Source organism: Rhinopithecus roxellana, chromosome 13 (assembly GCF_007565055.1).
Source record: "Rhinopithecus roxellana isolate Shanxi Qingling chromosome 13, ASM756505v1, whole genome shotgun sequence".
Classification (NCBI taxonomy): Eukaryota; Metazoa; Chordata; class Mammalia; order Primates; family Cercopithecidae; genus Rhinopithecus; species Rhinopithecus roxellana.
The window spans coordinates 44018781-44040689 of record NC_044561.1 but is presented as its reverse complement, the minus strand read 5'-3'; the positions used below and the strand labels follow the sequence as shown (position 1 = coordinate 44040689).

The window sequence follows — 21909 nt, the reverse complement described above, 5'->3', positions numbered from 1 at the left end:
CTGTTCCGGTTTTCTTTGCCCCAGCAGCATAGGAGAGCTCTCCTTCCCGCATACCCTCGTCAGCACTGGAGCCACACTGTTACATAATCCTTGCAATGAATGTGAGGAAGTTACTGGAAAATACTGGGGTTGCAGGAGGGAGCCCATGGCAGCAGTGCAGGATGCTGAGCCTGGCACAGTCTGGAGAGCTTGGTGGGCCCTGCGGCAGGTGGTCCAGTGCCCATTTTACACCTGGGGAGCTGAGGCACAGAGAGCTGTGGGCCTGCCCTCCTGGAGCCCGCTGCTTTGGAAGTGCCTTCCCGGACGGTGAGCACCCTCTCTATTTGTGGCAGATAGGGACTGAATCCCTTTGTGGCTGGGTGGTTTCTGTATGGTGTTTTCTGGTGCTTTCCCAGTTAAGAGAGGAGTGGACTGTTGGACAGAGAGTGGAGGAAGTGGAGCTGTGGAAATAGCAAGACTCTATCTTTAAAAAAACTTCATATTGCCAGAGAAGTGGCCTGAGACAGTAGGTGATTCAATTGTAATCCCTTTAATAAATACAATTCCAGAAATGGACATGACAAAAATAGTACATGTAAATTAAAAGTTACAAACAGCATTGTATTTGTACAGCCATGACCATAGTAACATTTTTCATAACGGTTGAAATGTGGAAGCCACCCAAGGGCTCACTGATAGGCGAATGGATAAGGAAATGGAATAGAGTTCAGCCATAGAAAGGAAGGGCATTCTAGGCCGGCCACCGTGGCTCAAGCCTGTAATCCCAGCACTTTGAGGCCGAGGTGGGCAGATCACGAGGTCAGGAGTTCGAGACCAGCCTGGCCAACATAATGAAACCCCATCTCTACTAAAAATACACAAAAAGTTAGCTGGGCGTGTTGGTGTGCGCCTGTAATCCCAGCTACTTAGGAGGCTGAGGCAGGAGCATCGCTTGAACCCGGGAGGCGGAGGTTGCAGTGAGCTGAGATTATGCCACTACACTCCAGCTTGGGTGACAAAGCGAGACTCCATCTCACAAAAGAAAAAAAAAAAAGAAAGAAAGGACATTCTGATATAGGCTATAACATGGATGAACCTTGAGGACATTATGCTCAGTGAAATAAGCCAGATGTGAAGGGACAGATGCTGTATGAGCCCACTTCTTAGCGGTCCCTAGAGTAGCCTGACTCAGAGAGACAGAAAGTGGAATGGTGCGTGCCAGGTGCTTGGGGGAGGAAAGTGGGGACTTAGTGCTTAGTGAGGACAGAGTTTCAGTTTGGGAAGGTGCAGCTTCTGGAAGTGGATGGTGATGATGGTTGATGCAACAAAGTGAATGGACTCAATGCCACTGAACTGTGCACTCGAAAATGGCTAAAATGGTCAATTTTATGTTATGTGTATTTTACCACAATAATAAAAGATATGGAAGGGTATAGAGATTTCTTAAGGTTTCATTATTTCACATAGCAAGCTTTGTTTAATTTGTGTACCCTTCCTCTACCTGAGCTATGATTTGTCAGTCCTTGTCAGGGGTCAATGACTTTATTTTCTTTTCAAAATTTATTTTTTAATTGACAAAAATTGTACATACTTGTGGTATACATCTTGATGTTTTGATATATATATATATATATATACATGTGGAGTGGCTAAATCTAACTTGTGGATGATGTCATATACTTACCATTTTGTGTGCTTAGAAATTTAAAATCTACTCTTTTAGCAATTTTCAGGTATATAATGTATTGTTATTAGCTTTAGTCACCATGGTATCCAATAGATCTCTTGACCTTATTCCTTCTAACTGAAATTTGGTATCCTTTAACCAATACCTCCCCAGTGTCCCCACCTCCCTAAGCTCCTGGTAACCACCATTCTACTCTTGGTTTCTTTGCGTTTAACTTTTTAAGATTCTACTTATAAGTGAGATCACGTGGAATTTGTCTTTCTGTGCCTGACTTATTTCACTTAACATAAGGTCCTCCAGGTTTATCCATGTTGTTGCAAATGACAGGATTTTCTTCCTTGTTAAGGCTAATATTCCGTTGTGTACATCTGCCACACTTTCTTTATCCATTCATCTGTTGGTGGACACTCAGGTTGATTCCATCTCTTGGCTGACCCCTTGTGCCATCAGAAATCCACATATAGGCCGGGCGCGGTGGCTAAAGCCTGTAATCCCAGCACTTTGGGAGGCCGAGACAGGTGGATCACAAGGTCAGGAGATCGAGACTATCCTGGCTAACACGGTGAAACCCCGTCTCTACTAAAAATACAAAAAAAAAAAAAAACAACAAAAAAAACCTAGCCGGGCGAGGTGGCGGGCGCCTGTAGTCCCAGCTACTCGGGAGGCTGAGGCAGGAGAATGGCGTGAACCCAGGAGGTGGAGCTTGCAGTGAGCTGAGATCGCGCCACTGCACTCCAGCCTGGGTGACAGAGCAAGACTCCATCTCAAAAAAAAAAAAAAAAAAAAAAATCCACATATAACATTTGATTCCACAGAAACTTAACTAATAGCCTACTGTTGACCAGAAGCCTTACTGATAACGTCAATTGACATGTATTTTGTATGTTATCTGTATTACTCTATTCTTACAATGAAGTAAGCTACAGAAAAATGTTATTAAGAAAATCATGTGGGCCGGGCACGGTGGCTTGCACCTGTAATCCCAGCACTTTGGGGCTGAGGCGGGTGGATCATGAGGTCACGAGTTCAAGACCAGCCTGGCCAACTTGGTGATGGTGAAACCCTGTCTCTACTAAAAATACAAAAAAATTAGCCGGGCGTAGTGGCAGGTGCCTGTAATCCCAGCTACTCAGGAGGCTGAGGCAGAGAATTGCTTGAACCCGGGAGGAAGAGGTTGCAGTGAACTGAAATCACGCTGCTGCACTCTAGCCTGGGTAACAGAGCGAGATGCCATCTCAAAAAAAAGAAAAAAGAAAAGAAAATCATATGGAAGAAAAAATCTATTTACCATTCATTAAGTGGAAGTGAATCATCATAAAGGTCTTCATCCTCATCGTCTTCATGTTCAGTAGGCTGAGGAGGAGGGAGAGGAGGGGTTGGTCATGCTGTAGCAGGGGTGGCAGAAGTGGGAGAAAATCCACGTATCAGTGGACCTGTGCAGTTGAAACCCATGTTGTTCAAGGGTCAGTAGTATACCCAGTAGTGGAATTGCTGGATCATATGGTAGTTCTCTGTTTAGTTTTTAAAGGCGCTTCCATATTGTTTTCTGTAATGGCCGTAATAATTTACAGTGTCACCAACAGCACACAAGGGTTCCCTTTTCTCCATGTCCTTACCAGCACTTGTTATCGCTCATATTTTTGCTAATAGCTATTCTCACAGGTTTGACGTGATATCTCTGTGTGGCTTTGATTTGCCTTTCCCTGATGATTAGTGATGTTGAGCACTTTTTCAGAGACCTGTTGGCCATCTGTATGTCTCCTTTTGAGAAACATCTATTCAGGTCCTTTGCCTATTTTTTAATTGGGTTATTTGTTTTCTTGCTGTTGAGCTATTTGAGTTGTTTATTTATTTTGGATATTAACCCCTTATCAAACATACGCTTTGGAAATATGTGATTCCATTCCGTAGACTGTCTCTTCACTCCGTTGATGGTTCCTTGGCCGTGCAGAGTTTTTAGTTTGATGCAATCCCATTTATCTGTTTTTGTTTTTGTTGCCTGTGTTTTGGGGATCATACCTAAAAAAAAAAAAAAATCATTGCCCAATCCAATGTCTTAAAGCTTTCCTTCTGTGTTTTTTCTAGTAGTTTTATAGTTTCTGGTCTCACATTTAAGTTCTTCATGCATTTTGAGTTGATTTTTGTATATTGTGAGATAAGGGTCTAATTTCATTCTTCTGCATGTGGGTAGCCAGCTTTCCCAACCCCATTCAAGGAGTCAGGACTTTTTTTTTTTTTTTTTTTGAGACAGAGTCTTGCTGTCTTGCTCTGTCACCCAGGCTGAAGTGCAGTGGCGCAACCTCGACTTACTGCAACCTCCGCCTCCCGGGTTCAAGCGATTTTCCTGCCTCAGCCTTCTGAGTAGCTGGGATTACAGGTGCGCACCACCACACCCGGCGAATTTTTGTGTTTTTAGTAGAGATGGGGTTTCACCATGTTGGCCAGGCTGATCCACATGATCTGCCCGCCTCGGCCTCCCAAAGTGCTGGGATTACAGGTGTGAGCTACTGCGCCCAGCCTCGGTGTCAGGACTTTTCTAGCTGTGGAGGTCAGGCTTCAGCAAGCACAGACGGGCATGCTGCAGTTTGCAGATACTTACAGGCTCTGGCAAGTTCAGACCTCAGGCTGTCATGGGTCCGTTCTGTCTCAAACATAGGAATTCTGCTATCATCATAAAATCAATACAAGTTCATTGATGAAAACTTGAAAAACACAGAAGAATATTTAATAAAAACACATGGTAGTTGCGTGAACTGGTGATTAGCTCTGTTCCTGTGTTGGTGTGCATTGCCAGTCTTTTTCTTCTGCATTTATTTTTTGCTACAATTTACACTATATTCCATTTATATTCTTTCCCCCATGTCACTAAAATTCCTCAAAAATTCTAATGAATGAACGCATAAGAGTCAAGGCTAGCCGGGCATGTTGGGTCATACCTGTAATCCCAGCACTTTGGGAGGCCAAGGCAGGTGGATCACGAGGTCAGGAGTTTGAGACCAGCCTCGCCAATATGGTGAAACCCCGTCTCTACTAAAAATACAAAAATTAGCTGGGCGTGGTGGTGCACGCCTGTAATCCCAGATACTCAGGAGACTGAGGCAGGAGAATTGCTTGAACCTGGGAGGCGGAGGTTGCAGTGAGCCGAGATCGTGCCATTGCACTCCAGCCTGGGCAACAGAGTGAGACTTCATCTCAAAAAAAACAAACACAAAACAAAACAAAACACGAATCAAGGATGTGAAGCAGCAGCTGTGTTGTCCTGGTTAGGAGCAGGGTGCCTTGCTCTGTTCTTTCACTTCCTTGTGTGGCTCGGCTTCTTACCTGTAAAGGTAGAGGATACTATCCACCCCCTAGACAGGCTGTGAGGATGGAGTGAGTTACTGTAGGTACAGCACATGGAGCAGTGCCAAGTCTGTGCTGGGCTCAATATTTTCGCCTACCTCTATTGTTATTTTAGCTCATGTGTTTATTTCTTCACTGTTCCTAGACGTAGAAGAGTAGAGGTACTTGAGAAAGAGTATGTGCATTTTTAAGGATCTTAATACATATTGTCAGAAAAGCAACCTTAGGAAGTGGACTACTTTTTATTTTTTGAGACAGAGTTTCACTCTGTCACCTAGGCTGGAGTGTACTGGCACAGACACTGCTCACTGCAGCCTTGACCTCCTGGGCTCAACAGTCCTCCTGCCTCAGCCTCCCGAGTAGCTGGGACTACAGACACGCACCACCATGCCTGGCTAGTTTTTTGTTTTTTCTGTAGAGATGGTGTCTCACTTTGTAGCCCAGGTTGGTCTTGAACCCCTGGGCTCAAGTAATCCATTGTCTTCTGCCTCCCAAAGTGCTGAGATTATAGGTGTGAGCCACCTCACCCGGTGAAAGTGGATGATTAAATTGCATTTGTTTTGATACAATTACAGAAATAGTTCATGCTCATTAAAAAGGTAAAAATAAAAATGTCCCAACTTTGATGATTATTATTATTTAACTATCGACCTCCTGCTGCCGCCTGCTGGGATGGGGCTGCTGTTGACCGTGTTCTTGGAAGCTTTTTCCTGCCACAGAAAAAGCACACAGCCGACTCTTGTTTTCTTTTGCAACAATGTTCCGCATAGCTCTTGACTTTTATGTTTTTGTGGCCAAATGAGGAAAGGAGCCCTTGCCACTGCCTTGTCCTGGCTGTGGCTCGTGCTGTCCTTTGAGGTGGAGTGAGCCCACCGGTTGGGTAGACGGGTCCCCTCCCCTCCCCTCCCCTTTCACAGGACTGTGAGTGTGGGAGGAGGAGCCCGGTCGCTCTTGCCAGCCTGGATCCTGTGCACACCACAAGGAGGAAGTCCTGTTGGGATCTGCCCGGGCTCCTGGGAAGGGTCAATCAGGAGTAGAACACCCTCGGGTGCTTGAATTCTGTACATGGCCTTTTCCATTCTTGGACGAGCATCTTGGCCAAACATGACACATTTTTAGGGCACTGTTTTTGCAAAGGCATCCAGCCAGCTTAATTTCTTGTAAAATGTCCAGGGTGAGACACTGCTTAGTTCATGCGTTAAATGAAAATGATAAGACAGCAAGGCCTCTTTTTGTTAATACTGTTCTGTGAGTTCAGCTCTAGAACTGCCGTGTAGGGCACCGGGTTCACAATGGTGTTCTTCTCTGGTATCTGAGCCACACACCCCCGTGGTCTCCAAATTTGCACTGAATTCCGTGTCAGCACCGCCTCGTGTTCCCTCAGCTGGGCATAATTCTTGAGAAGGAAAAACAACTAACAGAACTTGAGGACCTGTGACAAATAAGAGATAGAAAAGAAATAGGGAGTTATCATTCCAGGGCATTGCCCCTCCCTTTCAAAGCTCATGGCGTGGTGTCAGGTTGCATCTTCCTCATCTTTTTACTCAGCCTTGACAAGGGACATGTGGTTGGCATTTGAGCCAAGACAGGGACAAGGCCGCCGGAACCCAGCCTGTCTGTTATATAATGCCATCTCTGATCGGTGGGATAAGGCTGAGGACTGGCTGGCCTGAACTCCCCACCTCCTCCGTTGACAAACGCCTGACTTGCGTTCCATCTGGAGTCTCCCTGTGGGTCGTTCTCCCAGTGGAACCAGCTGCCCTGCCTACATGATGCCCCATGATACCCTTTTCTTGGACTCCCTCTTGCCACCCCTGAAGACCTCTGTGTGTCCAAGTCATCACCTTTGCAAATATCTGGTTCATCTGCTAAACCCTCTCTGCATAGTCTACACAGAGTGAGGTCTTCCAGAGCTTGAAGCAACTTGGGTCATCCCGCAGGACCAACGATGGAGAAGTGTGGAGTCCACACCCGGCCCAGCCGCGGCTGCGACGAGGAGCGGTCACAACACTTTGGACACCAAATGTGTGCGGGTTTTTCTCACACCAACTATCAGTTCTTCAACTCTGGTGCCAACCGGGTGTCCTACACTTCAACTCCATTCTGACATTACTGAGACTTCACACAGATCCCACAGGCCCAGGGCCGGGTCCCACAAGACTGCCCCCACTTCAGACACCAGGCAAAAGCTCTAGGTTGCCTCCGTTCTTCTGACTGTCTGTAGATCGGAGATTTCCCCAACCTACCCCCTGAGGTTCACATGTCTTACTAGAGCGGCTCACAGCACGTAACTCAGGAAAACAGTTTTCTTACTATTACTAGTTTATTAGGAAGGATATGACTCAGGATTGGCCACGTCGAAGGGATGCTTAGGTGGGTGGAGAGGGAGGGCAGGGACTCCAGCAGCTTCATGCCCTGCCTGGGCGAACCACCCGTCCGGCACCTTGATGTGTTCACCACCTTGGAAGCTCCCCGAACCTGTCCTTTCAGGGTTTTTATGGAGGCTTCATTCCCTAGGCGTGATTACATCATCGGCCATAGGTGATTGAACGCAGTCTCTAGCCCCTCTGCCCTCCCTGGAGGTGGGGTGGTGGGGTGCTGGAGGTGGGGAGGTGGAATGCTGGAGGTGGGGAGGTGGAATGCTGGAGGTGGGTGGTGGGGTGCTGGAGATGGGGTGGTGGGGTGCGGTGCTGGAGGTGGTGTGGTGGGGTGCTGGAGGTGGAGTGCTGGGATTCTGGAGGTGGGGTGCTGGGATGCCGGAGATGAGGTGGTGGGATGCTGGAGGTGGGGCTCAAAGTTTCTCAAGTGACCAGCCCCCATCCTGATGCTATCTAGGGTCCCCCCAACAGCCCTCTTCTTAGCATATAAAAGACACTTGGCCAGGCGTGGTGGCTCACACCTGTAATCCCAGCACTTTGGGAGACTGAGGCAGGTGGATCACGAGGTCAGGTGATCAAGACCATCCTGGCCAACATGGTGAAACCCCATCTCTACTAAAATACAAAAAATTAGCTGGGCGTGGTGACAGGCGCCTGTAGTCCCAGCTACTTGGGAGGCTGAGGCAGGGGAATTGCTTGAATCTGGGAAGCAGAGGTTGCAGTGAGCCGAGATTGTGCCACTGCACTCCAGCCTGGCGAGCGAGCAAGACTCCGTCTAAAAAAAAAAATAAAAAAAAAAAAAGGCACTTTTCTCAAAAGACTCTCTCATCTCTCGGGAGATTCCAAGGGTTTTAAGAGCTTTGTGCCAGGCATCAGGAGCAAAGACCAAACACATATTTATCACAGGCGGCAAGCCCTGCAGGGCTGTGGCATTTTCCTGAGGGAATTCTCCTGGGTGCCTGCCTTGCAGGGTATCTGCTCAGACCAGGTGTGGAAGCGTGCTCCTGCCCGCAGCCCCTGTGAGCAGGCTCCAGCGAGGGCTGGCTTGGAGGCAGCGAAGCACGGCCTTCAGACTTTTCTTCGGGGGCTCTCTCTGCATTCTCTTCTAGTCCCAACATGCACCGAGTGCATTTATTTCTCCTAGACTTTAATTACATTCTTACACAAAAGCAGCAAGTTTCTACCTCTTGTCTTTCCTCACGTCGTGGGAGAGATTTGCTCCAGAATGTTTGACCTAGAAGAAGGAAATTCGTATTTCCATAGCTCAAGCCACCTGAGAGCCAGCCCTTCCCCCGCAGGGGCAGCTGCAGCTCTTCCCTGGCACGTGGGGGTTCAGAAGCTTTTCATGGTCCCTTCCCTGGGGGTCCGAGGTCCACACATCGGTAAAAAGATGAATGTGAATCAGTGCTTAGGAACTGTGCTGTGACAGGTCGCTCACTGAAAAAGAGTTGCATTTCTTGTAGGAAATGTTGTAACTGAATACCCCCATTTTCTTTCTTTCTTCTTTCTTTCTTTCTTTCTTTTTTTTTTTTTTTTTGGCAGAGTCTTGCTCTGTCGCCCAGGCTGGAGTGCAATGGCACATTCTTGGCTCACTGCAACCTCCGCCTCCCAGGTTCAAGTGATTCTTCTGCCTCAGCCTCCTGAGTAGCTGGGACTATAGGCACATGCCACCACGCCCGGCTAATTTTTTGTATTTTTAATAGAGATGGAGTTTCACCGTGTTAGCCAGGATGGTCTCGATCTCCTGACCTCATGATCTGCCCACCTCGGCCTCCCAAAGTGCTAGGATTACAGGTGTGAGCCACTGTGCCCAGCCCTGAATACCCCCATTTTCTAAGAAAAAGAGAATGAGTTATTGTTGTTTATTATTATTTTTTTCTTTTCTTTTCTCCACTTCCCCCTGCTCCCCACTTTTTACTTAGCCCTTTAGAAATGAAATTATAGCCTCTTACCTCCCTTTCACCAGACACTGCCTACTGGGAAAGCTCACCTAACCATGTGCTCAGGAGGTTCCAATGAAACCCTCACCCACCAGGAGGTTTCCTGGAGAGATAACAGTCGATTTACAACCCAAAGAGTGCCCATGACGAAACTCTCTCCCACTGTTACAACCTAGTCCTACCCACTAAGGCACCAGCGGTCACCAGCTTGGACACTCAGTAGATAAGGTGCCAGAGCAAGTTATGTGAACCCTCACCTGTTCGCTTCTTCCCTTTCATGACATTCATGCCAAGCCCCTTTTTGAAAGTGCCTGCTTTCTGCCCCAAAATATAAGTGGTACCCTTAAGGCAGAAGCCTGTTCTTCTTCCCCTAAGCTAAGCTTTGGAATGCAGAGTCACTGTCTTTATACCAGACCTGCTCTTGTTCATCGTACTCTGCTAGCAGCCACTGCCTGCATTGGTTGCAGTACGGTAAGTGTAGCTTTCGACTTAACATTCATTTGGAAAACTTGCTGATGAAGGCAAGAGCTGATCACTTTGTGATCTTTGGAGACTTGGGTGATGTCGCCTGGCACGGTGTGGAGCCAGGGGTCCTGGACATGCTTTAGTTATGTGTTTTCAGTTTCATTTCTAAATAAATGGAGGCTCCTGATGGTATAACGATCAGCTGGAACTGAAAGTTTTAAATAAAAGTTATAACTCACCTAGCCTGGGGAAAAGCCCATCTCGGAAGCCAGGGAGACCCTGATTGGATCTGGGCTTGTTTGAGGCACTTCCTTCTCTCTCTGAGCCACAGGTTCTGTGTCTGTGCTGTAGAAGCCCCCCCCCCCCCCCCAGCAGGGGTGTAGGAAGCAGGTCAGGCCTGTGCCCATGCAGTACCCCGCCTGGCACCTGCCATGTTGTGGCATGTGATGGTATCAGGTGTGACCAGGCCCTGGGTATAGAGCTTGTATCCATTCTCATGAGAGCTCACAACAAGCTTGTGTCAGAAGCATCATCCCACTGTACAGAAGGAGAAACTGAGGCAGAGAGGTGCAGTCACTTGGCCAAGGTATGGAGCTACGATGCAGCAGAGGCTGGAGTGAACCAGAATCTAGCTCCAACCACTGCACAAAATAAACCATGCTGTTAGTATGATTTTTTTTTTCATTTTTATTACTGTTTTGCTTTTTAAATTTTTTGTAGAGGTGGGATCTCACTAGATTGCCCGGTCTCGTTTTGCACTCATGGACTCAAGTGATCCTCTCACCTTGGCCTCCCAAAGCGCTGGGATTACAGGTGTGATATTATCACTTTTATTATTTCACTTAAGCTCCTGCCCCCACCACATCCTCACCATAAAAAAGACAACGAAGATAGGGAAAGGAGAACTGGTCAGCATGATCACCCTTTTCATCTGTAAAACCACAGCTACAGACGGAACTGGGCGATCGTGTGGAATTTCCCCCAGAACCTTATTCCATACCTCTCTAGGGGAAACCCATAGCTCGCCCTGGGTGTGTGTGGTGTGTTGTGTGCACGTGTGTTCTACCTGATGCTGAAATATGCCTTGAGAGCTGCGGGGTTGGGGGGTGGGGGGCGGTCTCCTGCCCTGTCCATAACTCAAGGGGCTGCTTGTTTGGTATGGGCACCATGATTTAAACTTGTCCACATTTGTCACTCTAGCTAGCTGTAAACAGGAAGCTCAGCTCAGTTGTCTTTTTTTTTTTTTTTTTTTTGCTTTGCTTTGTATGATTTGAAATCCCGGGTATTCCATGAACCTGGAATTGATGCTAAAATGCTAACAGGTTGTGAAATTGTTTTGAATGAGGGTCTTTCCCAGGGCGGGTGGTGGAGGTTCCTCGTTGGAGACCCCATTCCCTGAGATCCAGGGCAGATACCACCCCTGAATGGGACTCCCACAGGGCCACCTGTTTGTCCGGATGATGGTGTGTGGAATTCTGGGCCGAGCCAGCCTGCAGGTGCAGCCTGAGTCTGGCCTGGAGGATACAGAGTGAAAGGCCTGTGGTGGCCCCGAGGTTTCGTCGGTTGGTGGGAATACAGAGCACGGGCCGTAGGAGGTTGGTGTGGTCGAGCGGCCCGGCCCTGTCAGGAAGCACTAGCTGCCAGCCTGGAGAAGACCCACTTCCCTTCTGCCCTTCATGTTAAAGGAACTGTCTTGTTTATGTCTTTTAGTGTACACTTGATGAAAGAGAACACATTCACAAACAGATCTTTCTGCTGTAGAATGCCCACATTAAACCGTGTGATGCATTCACAACACCTCCTTGTAGTGCCATATTACAGAAAGGCTTCCTTGTTTAAAATATCTAACAAGAAAAGGGAACGAGTGTTGCTGGGGGTGGGGTTGGAGTCAGGTTGGAGCAGGAGCCCCATGTGGTCGAGGCTCCCCCAGAAGAGGATAAACAGCAGCTCTTGGGGTTGGCTGTCATCTTGTTCCCAACCCTTTTCATCTCAGTTCCCTGCGAGAATTTCTTATAAAAATACATCTTGGGCCGGGCGCGGTGGCTTACACCTGCAATCTCAGCAAAGTGGGAGGCCAAGGTGGGTGGATCATGAGGTCAGGAGTTCGAGATCAGCCTGGCCAACATAGTGAAACTCAGTCACTACTAAAAATACAAAAAAATTAGCCGGGTGTGGTGGTGCGCACCTGTAGTCCCAGCTGCTCGGGAGGCTGAGGCAGGAGAATCACTTGAACCCAGGAGGCAGAGGTTGTGGTGAAATGAGATCCCGCCAGCACACTCCAGCCTGGGCAACAGAGTGAGATTCTGTCTCAAAATACATACATACATACATACATACATACATACATACATACATACATTTTTAAGCCGGGTGCGGTGGTTCACACCTGCAATCCCAGCACTTTGGGAGCCTGAGGCAGGCTGAGGTCAGGAGTTTGAGACCAGCCTGGCCAACATGGTGAAACCCTGTCTCTACTAAAAATACAAAAATTAGCTGGGCGTGGTGCGGCACACTCGTATTCCCAGCTACTTGGGAGGCTGAGGCAGGAGAATCGCTTGAACCCGGGAGGCAGAGGTTGTGGTGAGCCGAGATCGCACCGCTGCACTTCAGCTTAGGGGACAGAGTGAGACTCCATCTCAAAAATAAATAAATAAAAATACATCTTTAGCCATTTATTTTGAATTAGTGGGCAAACAGGATTAAATGTTGTAGATATTGGGATAATCTTTAGCATTCTAATGGAGTTTACGTTTTAAATTGAGTCCCAGTTCCAGAGTAGAAATAGTGTTTTATATCCAGTTCATCCTGTCTTAAAGAATATTTACAGAGATGAGACTCGCTTGCGGTCTCACCTTGATTAATGAAGGGTCTTTGCCTTCATTTTACTTGGGAGTTCTTTCCTTAGGTGTTACAGAGTGTGATGACAGTGAAAAATATTCAAGTATATAAACCTTCTGGATACATGTTCTCAGCTGCATTGCTAGTTTCTTTGGAGACAAAAGTAATTACCTGATTTCCAGTTCTCTAGAGTGTTCTAAGAGAAGGAGCAGAGGAAGCTGTACAAGAAGCTTAATTGAAAAGGAAAGTGAAAGGGCACAGTGAGATATGAAGACTCAGGGGCTCTCTTGTTGGTGAACAATTGCAAAATTTGGAGTAACTGTGCCTGGAATGTTTTGGCCCCAAGTCTAAACAAAGGAATAGTTTCCAGATAAGCGCTATTTGCATAGGTATGTAACTACATGAGGTCAAGGTGTTGAGGCTGGAGAGAGCAGAGAAGGTGAGTGAAGGCCTCCCTGCTCAGCCTGCTCTTCAGCCTTCAGTCTTGCTTTCTTCTCCCCGTGGCGCTTCCAGCTGCTGCCCAGGGCTCCCCCACCCAAACCCTCACCTGCCAACCATGAGTCTCCTCTCCACGTGGAGACCCTGACTTACACCAATAGCCCCCTCTCCAAAAAACACTGTCACTTATGCAGAGAGGAAGTTGTTTATTTGGAAAACAAAGTTCACCCTTCTGTTGCTTGATTTTGAAATGCTTTATGTAAATAATCTTTGCTTGTTTGGGGGGAAAAAAATTCTCAAAAAAATGCAGGTTGGGGGATGGTTGGTTGTTGTCAAGGGAGCTCCCTCCTGCGGATGCAGACCTGGGCTCCGTGGAGTTCTGCCCTGGGGCTGGGGGTTCACTCCTGTCCTCAGAGGAGTTCACTGTCACTGCCGCCGGTGCTAGATAATTGTTCTATTTAACTTTGCAAAATCCTGTACTAATAGCAGACTGTTTCAGAGGGTAACACTTAGGGCCCAGTCTATCAGTTCCCTAGAACTGGGATTCCCCGCAGAGCTCACTTGGAAAGTTAAGAAGAGGCTCTCGGCCGGGCGCGGTGGCTCAAGCCTGTAATCCCAGCGCTTTGGGAGGCCGAGACGGGCGGATCACGAGGTCAGAAGATCGAGACCATCCTGGCTAACATGGTGAAACCCCGTCTCTACTAAAAAATACAAAAAACTAGCCGGGTGAGGTGGCGGGCGCCTGTAGTCCCAGCTACTCGGGAGGCTGAGGCAGGAGAATGGCGTAAACCCGGGAGGCGGAGCTTGCAGTGAGCTGAGATCCGGCCACTGCACTCCAGCCCGGGCGACAGAGCGAGACTCCGTCTCAAAAAAAAAAAAAAAAAAAAAAAGAAGAGGCTCTCACAACCATGGCTGATTGCGGGAGGGAGACTCTAGGGTCAAGATCAGGGTCTCTACCCACTCGTGGGTATTTAGGTAGATGTTAACCCTTGACATCTGGCCACTTAGGAAGGCTAACTAGTGAGGAGGAGCTGCTTACCTGTGTCAGGTGATCCTGCCTTCTGCTGTGATGCGAGGAACCCCTCTCAGCTCCTGGGGGCCTTGCCACTGTTGGCATGGGTTGGCAGAATTTAATCCCCATTGTGGATAACACCTTAATACGCTAAAAGAAGATTACTTGTTTTTAAAATCTCCTCTCCATTTTGTCCCTGTCCATTTGGCAAATGGGGCATTATTTGTTAGGGTGACAGAGGCAGGGGCTGGTCCTGGAAGGGGATTTGGTCCTAATGGTTGTCCCTCCAAGTGCAGCAGGAGCAGCATTTTGTTTGGCCATGTAAAAATTTGAGGCAGGTTCAGAATGTTTCTTTCTGCTGGAATGCAATGGCACAATCACGGCTCACTGCAGCCTCAAACCCTTGGGCTCAAGTGATCCTCTCACTTTACCCTTCTGAGTAGCTGGGACTACAGGTGCACACCACCATGCTTGGCGAATTTTTTTTTAAGAGATAGGGTCTTGCTATGTTGCCCAGGCTAGTCTTGAACTCCTGGACTCAAGCAGTCTTCCTGCCTTAGCCTCCCAAAGCACTGAGATTACAGGCATGAGCCACCACACTCAGCTTAGATTGTTTCTTTAATGAACTTTCCTAGCCGGACTCTGAGGGGAGGCCAAGAAAGGCTTGGTCTGCACTCCAGGTTTTATTGAGAGGGTCGGGAAGCCCTAGGGCTGGGGAAGACACGCCAGGGTGTCACTATGAAAAGATGTCACACATTCTGTCCTAGAGTAGAATGTAGAGATTATACTACTTCAGTGATGGGGCTTGAGTGATTACTTATGAGCTTTGGAGTCCTGCATTCTAGAAGTTTTAAAGTTCTTTTATCTATTTACTTATTTGCTTGCTTTTAATCAAGTGCTTGGTTCTCTATGTATCAGGGAATGGGTGGTGGGAAGCTTTCTGTAGAACTGGATACACGAAGGGAAATGAAATTCATTCTTGCTTGGGTTGAGATGCTAAGTCTGTTTTCTTTTTTTTTTTTTTTTATTATCCAAAATGTGTTTATTGAGATGGTTTCCCACTCATCTTGATTCAGAGCGCCTTTAGTGCTGCTTCCTCCTAAAGGAACATCCTTCTGTAAGCCTTGCTTTTCCTCCTGTAGGCTGGCAGAGGACAGTGGAGCAGCCAACACACAAAACTACCGTTTGTGCATGGCTGAAGACCGTGGTGATTTTATAGCATCCTGGGCATTTCACATCCATGAAGTAGGAACTGGGGCTCCGCACCAGGCGTTTCTTCTTGTGTTTCTTCTCCTCTTCTGGGGAGGGATGAAGGAGATCCTTTGCGAGAGGCATGTTCTCGTGTGGGTAGGTCGTCACCGCCGGAAAGCACTAAGTCTGTTTTCTTGGTACAAAGCTGATTCGCTTAGTAGAAAAGGTTCCAAAGGAATCATGCAGTGCTCAGAGTCAGTGTCGGGTTTTTAAATTTATTTTTATTTTTTACTTTAAGCAGTAAAAGGCGTGGGCTGTTGAGACCAAGGACAGGGAATTTTCTCAGTGTCATGCCATTGGTGCGTGTAACTCATCTGGCCACAAAGCATGTTCCTCCAAAAAGGACTATTTATAGATCATTTATTTTTAACGTGAAGAGACGACATTTCTTATACAAACATTTTTTTGTTCTGGCCCTTTGCGAACTCTGGAGATGATGGAAATATGTAATTAACTCATGTGAATCAGTCTTCTGAACATGGCGTTATAAGAACCGCTAGAAAGAATTGTGTGACTTTCTGCCAATGTTGAGAGAAGGCGGGATTTTCTTTTTCTAGCTCTGTGGCATTGAGGTATTTGGTTGTGGATACTGGATGTTGACCCCTGCCAGGGCCTCAATGCCCAGGTTCCGTTTTTGTTCCAGAGTGGAGTGGGCCAGTGGTGGGAAGAGCTGGATCCAGGACTTGGCTACGGCCAGGAGCCAGCAGATGAGAAAGTATGTCCTAGCCCTGAACTTGGGGGAATAGCAGGCCCCGACCAAGTAATTATTTTGATAATCTTTCCATTTGGTATTTTAGATTCTGATAAATCCACCAGAGAATTAAAGAATTTTCTCTTCCTGTCCAGTGACTCCCTGCAGTGGAGTCAGTGGTTCTTTTGGGAATGAGGAGGTCAGTCTGACTTACCCTTAGCTCCTGATAGCTTTGCTTTTTGGCCAAACACTGGCCACCTACGGAACCCCCTTGTGCCTGCCCTATGGTCCAGCCCAGCGTGCCCCAGCCTCCCCTGCCCTCCTGGCCAGTGCACACCTGGCACCTGGCCTGGTAATTATCCCACACGTGTCTGCTTGGCCCTCTGCCCCCGGGAGGGGAGCGGGGAGGGGTCTGACCTCTCATTTTAGATCGGCTTCTGTAGAGGAATCTGTGGCAGAAACTGGATCTCCCTGTGTGCCATGGTAGCTGTGAAAATCACGCCTCTTAATACTGTATGATTTATGATTTATGTCAGGAAGCCACAGTTTGGTTTATTCCTGATGTTATTATCTTTCTCTGACAGGTTCTTGAATGAGCTCATTTTGTAATTCTAGTTTTGGTATGACTGCATAATTTTATAATTGTTTGATACTTTGTATGTTTTTCCAATCACTTCCACCTTTTTGAAAACCATGATAGTGTCGAAATTATTTAGGTGAAAGCAACCCCTTGTGTTCTGGGTAATGTAAGAAAACTTTTTTTACTTTTTTTTTTTTTTTTGAGATGGAGTCTCGCTCTGTCGCCCGGGCTGGAGTGCAGTGACCAGATCTCAGCTCACTGCAAGCTCCGCCCCCCGGGTTTACGCCATTCTCCTGCCTCAGCCTCCCGAGTAGCTGGGACCACAGGTGCCTGCCACCTCGCCCGGCTCGTTTTTTGTATTTTTTAGTAGAGACGGGGTTTCACCGTGTTAGCCAGGATGGTCTTGATCTCCTGACCTCGTGATCCGCCCGTCTCGGCCTCCCAAAGTGCTGGGATTACAGGCTTGAGCCACCGTGCCTGGCCAACTTTTTTTACTTTTAACATCTATAACTTGCTTTCTTTTTAAGACTCATTTTTAGCCAAAAAAGATGGCTAATGGCTTTGACTGTGTATGAATGTGGAAACATTTGGGGAATTAAAAATCAGCTATTGTGGAGACACAGAACAAGATGATATTTAAAGAAAAAGACTTTGTTGGCCGGGCACGGTGGCTCATGCCTGTAATCCCAGCACTTTGGAAGGCTGAGGCGGGCGGATCACGAGGTCAGGAGATCGAGACCATCCTGGCTAACACGATGAAACCCCGTCTCTACTAAAAATACAAAAAATTAGCCAGGAGTGGTGGTGGCACGCACCTGTAATCCCAGCTAATCAGGAGGCTGAGGCAGGAGAATTGCTTGAACTTGGGAGGTTACAGTGAGCTGAGATTACGCCACTGCATTCCAGCCCTGGCGACAGAGTCAAACTCCGTCTCAAAAAAAGGAAAAAAACTGCATTATATGTGGAAGGCGCATGATAACTAGATTTGGTCAAGAGTTTAGATCCTAAGAAAGTCATCAGGAAGCAAATATTTGAAATATTGTTCTAGTTTTCAAATTACTACATTATAGAAAAGATGTTAATCTGAATATTTATCCAACTTTGAAACTCTAAATTTATATCCTTGCTAATGTATAAAGTCCAGATTATTTTGATATAAAGATGCCTAGGCCGGGCGTGGTGGCTCACGCCTGTAATCCCAGCACTTTGGGAGGCTGAGGTGGGTAGGCTGAGGTCAGGAGTTCGAGACCGGCCTAGTCAACATGGTGAAACTTTGTCTCTACTAAAAATACAAAAATTAGCTGACCATGGTGGTATGCACCTGTAATCCCAGCTACTTGGGAGGCTGAGGTGGAAGAATCGCTTGAACCAGGGAGGCGGAGGTTGCAGTGAGCTGAGATTGCTCTACTGCACTTCAGCCTGGGTGACAGAGTAAGACTCTGTCTCAAAACAAAAAAGAAAAGGATGCCTATGGCATCTGAGCGCAGTGGCTCATGCCTGTAATCCCAGCACTTTGGGAGGCCAAGGTGGGAAGATTGCTTGAGCCCAGAAGTTCGAAACCAGCCTTGGTAGACCCCATCTTTACAAAAAAAAAATACAAAAATTAAGTGGGTGTGGGGGCACACCCCGGTAGTTCCATGTACTCAGGAGGCTGAGGTGGGAAGATCGCCTGAGCTGGGGAGGTATGAGCCGAGATCGCACCACTGCACTCCAGCCTGGGCGACACAGCAAGACCTTGTCTCAAAAAAAAAAAGATGCCTATGTATGCACTGTCCTTTGTTTTGGATACAGTTTTCTCCCTTACCTGTGCCTCCTCCAGGTGGTGGTCTGTCAGGTGGTGGGCCAGGCTATTCAGTTCTTGGTCAGCGAGAAGCCTGCCTCGGATGCTGGATGCCGGCTATACAACGTGCGGCTCTCCCCATTCCATTTACAGGTAAAGATGTGTAGATTTTGCAAGTTATGAGACCTGTCACAGTTCTCAGAAATGTGAAGAGTGAGCATGGTGTGAGTCACGGGGCTGTAACATTCATGTTTTTATTAATTATCATTCGTGTCATAATTTTCAAACTGTAAGCTTCCATACAGGATTGTATATGTAGGAAATGATCATACACACTACACATTACACACACACACTACACACGCACACATACCTTTATAACAAACTCAGGGGTTCACTCTTTCGGGCATTTGAACAAGGCGGGGTGTTGTTGATGGATATGATAAGACAGGTGGCATCTGAGATGAGAAAAGTGGTTCTGGTTCCGAATCTGGCACTGGTTGCAGCTTGGAAACACAGCAGAGCGGCGGCGGTGGGCCATTCCTCTTTTCAGTTTCTGACAAGGTTGATTTAAAAAGAACCCCCCCATTATTATTATTTTTAGAATCTGGTCTACCATATTCACCTCTGTATCCTTAGCGCTTGGCACACTATAAATACTTAACATGTTTATCAATTGAATGAGTGAACAAAACTAGATATAAATGACTCAGATAACGGTATGCTATTCATTATTAGGTATTATTTTGGGCATTATGATGGACATAAGAAAAAAATGCTCAAATGTGTATTCTCGCTGGAGAAATAAAATCAATAAACATGAAACAATTAAGAAATAAGACATTATTCTGCAGTGATAAGTTGTCAGAAATATATAATATATAGAGAGATGCAAAAAAAAAATAGTTCATTTGAAAATATGTACTTGAGCTTGAATTGTTTTGGTGATGAGTTCCTAGGAAGTAATTTCTTTTTTTTTTTTTTTTTTTTTTTTTTTTTTTTTTTTTTTTTTTTTTTTTTGAGACGGAGTCTCGCTCTGTTGCCCAGGCTGGAGTGCAGTGGCGCAATCTCGGCTCACTGCAAGCTCCATCTCCCGGGTTCCCGCCATTCTCCTGCCTCAGCCTCCCGAGTAGCTGGGACTACAGGCGCCCGCCACCACGCCCGGCTAGTTTTTTGTATTTTTAGTAGAGACGGGGTTTCACCGTGTTAGCCAGGATGGTCTCGATCTCCTGACCTCGTGATCCGCCCGTCTCGGCCTCCCAAAGTGCTGGGATTACAGGCTTGAGCCACCGCGCCCGGCCAGGAAGTAATTTCATAATGAAAAGAGGCACTTTGTAGCATCCATCAGCATTCAAAGAATTCCCAGAGTCAGTTTTGTCAATATCCTGGATGCTTTTTTTTCTTTTCTCTCTTCCTTTGCCTTCCTTGCATTTCTGCCATTCCTTTCTCTACTTTTCTCATTCTTCCATCCCACCTTTCCCTTCCTGGGTTCTCATTCCTTTTCTCTGGTTTATGATCAAGCCTGAAAATGGTGTCTTATAAAGCTAGCAGGTTTGACTTGGAATCTGGGAAAGTATTTTTTTTTATTTTTATTTTTTATTTAAGTTCTAGGGTACATTAGTATTACCATCATTCCATGTTTTAATAATAGGCTTTTTTTTTTTTTTTTTTTTTTTTGAGACGGAGTCTCGCTCTGTCGCCCGGGCTGGAGTGCAGTGGCCGGATCTCAGCTCACTGCAAGCTCCGCCTCCCGGGTTTACGCCATTCTCCTGCCTCAGCCTCCCGAGTAGCTGGGACTACAGGCGCCCGCCACCTCGCCCGTCTAGTTTTTTTTGTATTTTTTAGTAGAGACGGGGTTTCACGGTGTTAGCCAGGATGGTCTCGATCTCCTGACCTCGTGATCCGCCCGTCTCGGCCTCCCAAAGTGCTGGGATTACAAGCTTGAGCCACCGCGCCCGGCCAATAATAGGCTTATTATAATAAAGACATATGTATAATTATACATAGCTCTATAATTTTACATAGAGAGACTTACGGATCTCTAGTAATTAGAGTAAGCCCAGTGACACTTTGCATGCCCAAATCATCAGAGAGCTTGTGCGTCTCTCACATCCGGCCAGATAGTCACCAGAGTTCCTATTTAGCTGGTATTTAAAAATTGCAGTTGTCTGGGCTTGTTTCAAGGGTCACTGCCAGTTCAATGCTCTGTTTCATCTCCCGTGTCCTTGGACTTAGCACCGAATTTGGGGGATGAGCTCAAGTCATGCAGAATTCCCAGTTGCAAGGGAAGATGACATCTCGTATGCTTTTCCTACAAAGGCATAGTTTTAAATAGCCAGCACTCACAAGATTTCCTGGCTACCCACGTGGCTTTTTTCTGAAATCCACCCTCCCAGTTTCTCAGCCCCGCCCCAGCAGCACCCCCTTTGAGAGAACTGCAAAGATGAAAGGTTGGCACCATGGATTCGTGAGGTGTTCGTGCTCTCCTGCATCCCCCAGATGATTTGGACGATGTGATTAGAAAATAACTTCCAAAGTCTGGGTCATATTTACCCAACATTTGATGCATGTTTTGGAACTGACTGAGTCCAGAGAGGATCACAAACACAAATGAAGAAATGTCATTTCTGACATTGTGTTCATTATATCAAAGCATTCATGCCATTTTAAGCAGCTCACACAGAAGGAACACAGTTGTATCTTTGATCTGTTAACACAGTTAGAAACCGGTATGTGGATTACCTCTGAGCACAGAGGCAGCTGCTAGAGATTGGTGAGTAATTGATGCTGGTGGCAGGAGGCGTTCCCGCTTCTCTGATGTTCCTCCGACCAGAGATGCAAGAGTGGTCTCCCTCGACTCAGCTGTCTGTGTCAAAACAATTAAAGTGCACTTTTCCCCTAGAATTACCTAATTTTTTCCAGAATTACCAGACAAGAAAGGCAGGTTGGAGACGGTTATGAAGTAAAAGTCATCTTTTTTCTCTTACCCTGCTTCTAGCTGAGGTGAGAGTCCATGTACTCAGATAGTCTAAAGTTGTTCTTTCCTTTTGTTTAGGAGCGGGGAAGGGATGGGGATGTGCAAAGGTGAGACTTTTGCTTTGGACGGAACATCTAGCTGAAGAATAAAGGATGCAATAGTAGCTTTCTTATGGCTGTGGGAACAAATGACTGTGAACAGTTTAAAACAGCACAGACTGGTGATGCCATCATAAGGGAGGCCAGGTGTCCGGCCAGGTGCAAATCCAGAAGCTGTCAGGGCTGCCTGCCTTAGTGGCAGTCACAGGGGAGTCTGTTCGTTGCTTTTGGGGTTTTTGGTAGAATTTCATTCCATGGGATTACGGGACTGAGTTCCATTTTCTTGTTGGCTGTCAGTGGAGGGCCATTTCTGGCTCCTTGAGACACCCCATTTTTCAGCTCAGGGTGCCTTCCTGCACTTCCACACCAGCAGGCATGCTTACAGTCCTCACTTCATACGCCCTGGCCCCTCTTCTCCCTTTCTCCCCCACTCTTCAGGACTCACGTGCTTCC

General features: G+C 46.9%; 2 protein-coding genes across 4 annotated transcripts in view; one reads left to right on the top strand and one right to left on the bottom strand.

Annotated features, from left to right (window-relative positions):
- The window catches only part of C2CD2 (C2 calcium dependent domain containing 2), a 72104-nt gene that overhangs the window by 14930 nt on the left and 35265 nt on the right, over positions 1-21909 (top strand). For all 3 annotated transcript variants that reach the window (XM_030915544.1, XM_030915543.1, XM_010383197.2), the window contains exon 3: positions 18421-18534. In XM_030915544.1, the coding sequence (XP_030771404.1) occupies positions 18421-18534 (114 nt within the window). The remainder of the gene's footprint in view (positions 1-18420; positions 18535-21909) is intronic.
- Positions 15107-15414, bottom strand: LOC115892896 (40S ribosomal protein S27-like). The gene has a single exon (XM_030915545.1). The coding sequence runs from the start codon at positions 15412-15414 to the stop codon at positions 15163-15165; it is 252 nt and encodes an 83-aa protein (XP_030771405.1). The 3' UTR covers positions 15107-15162.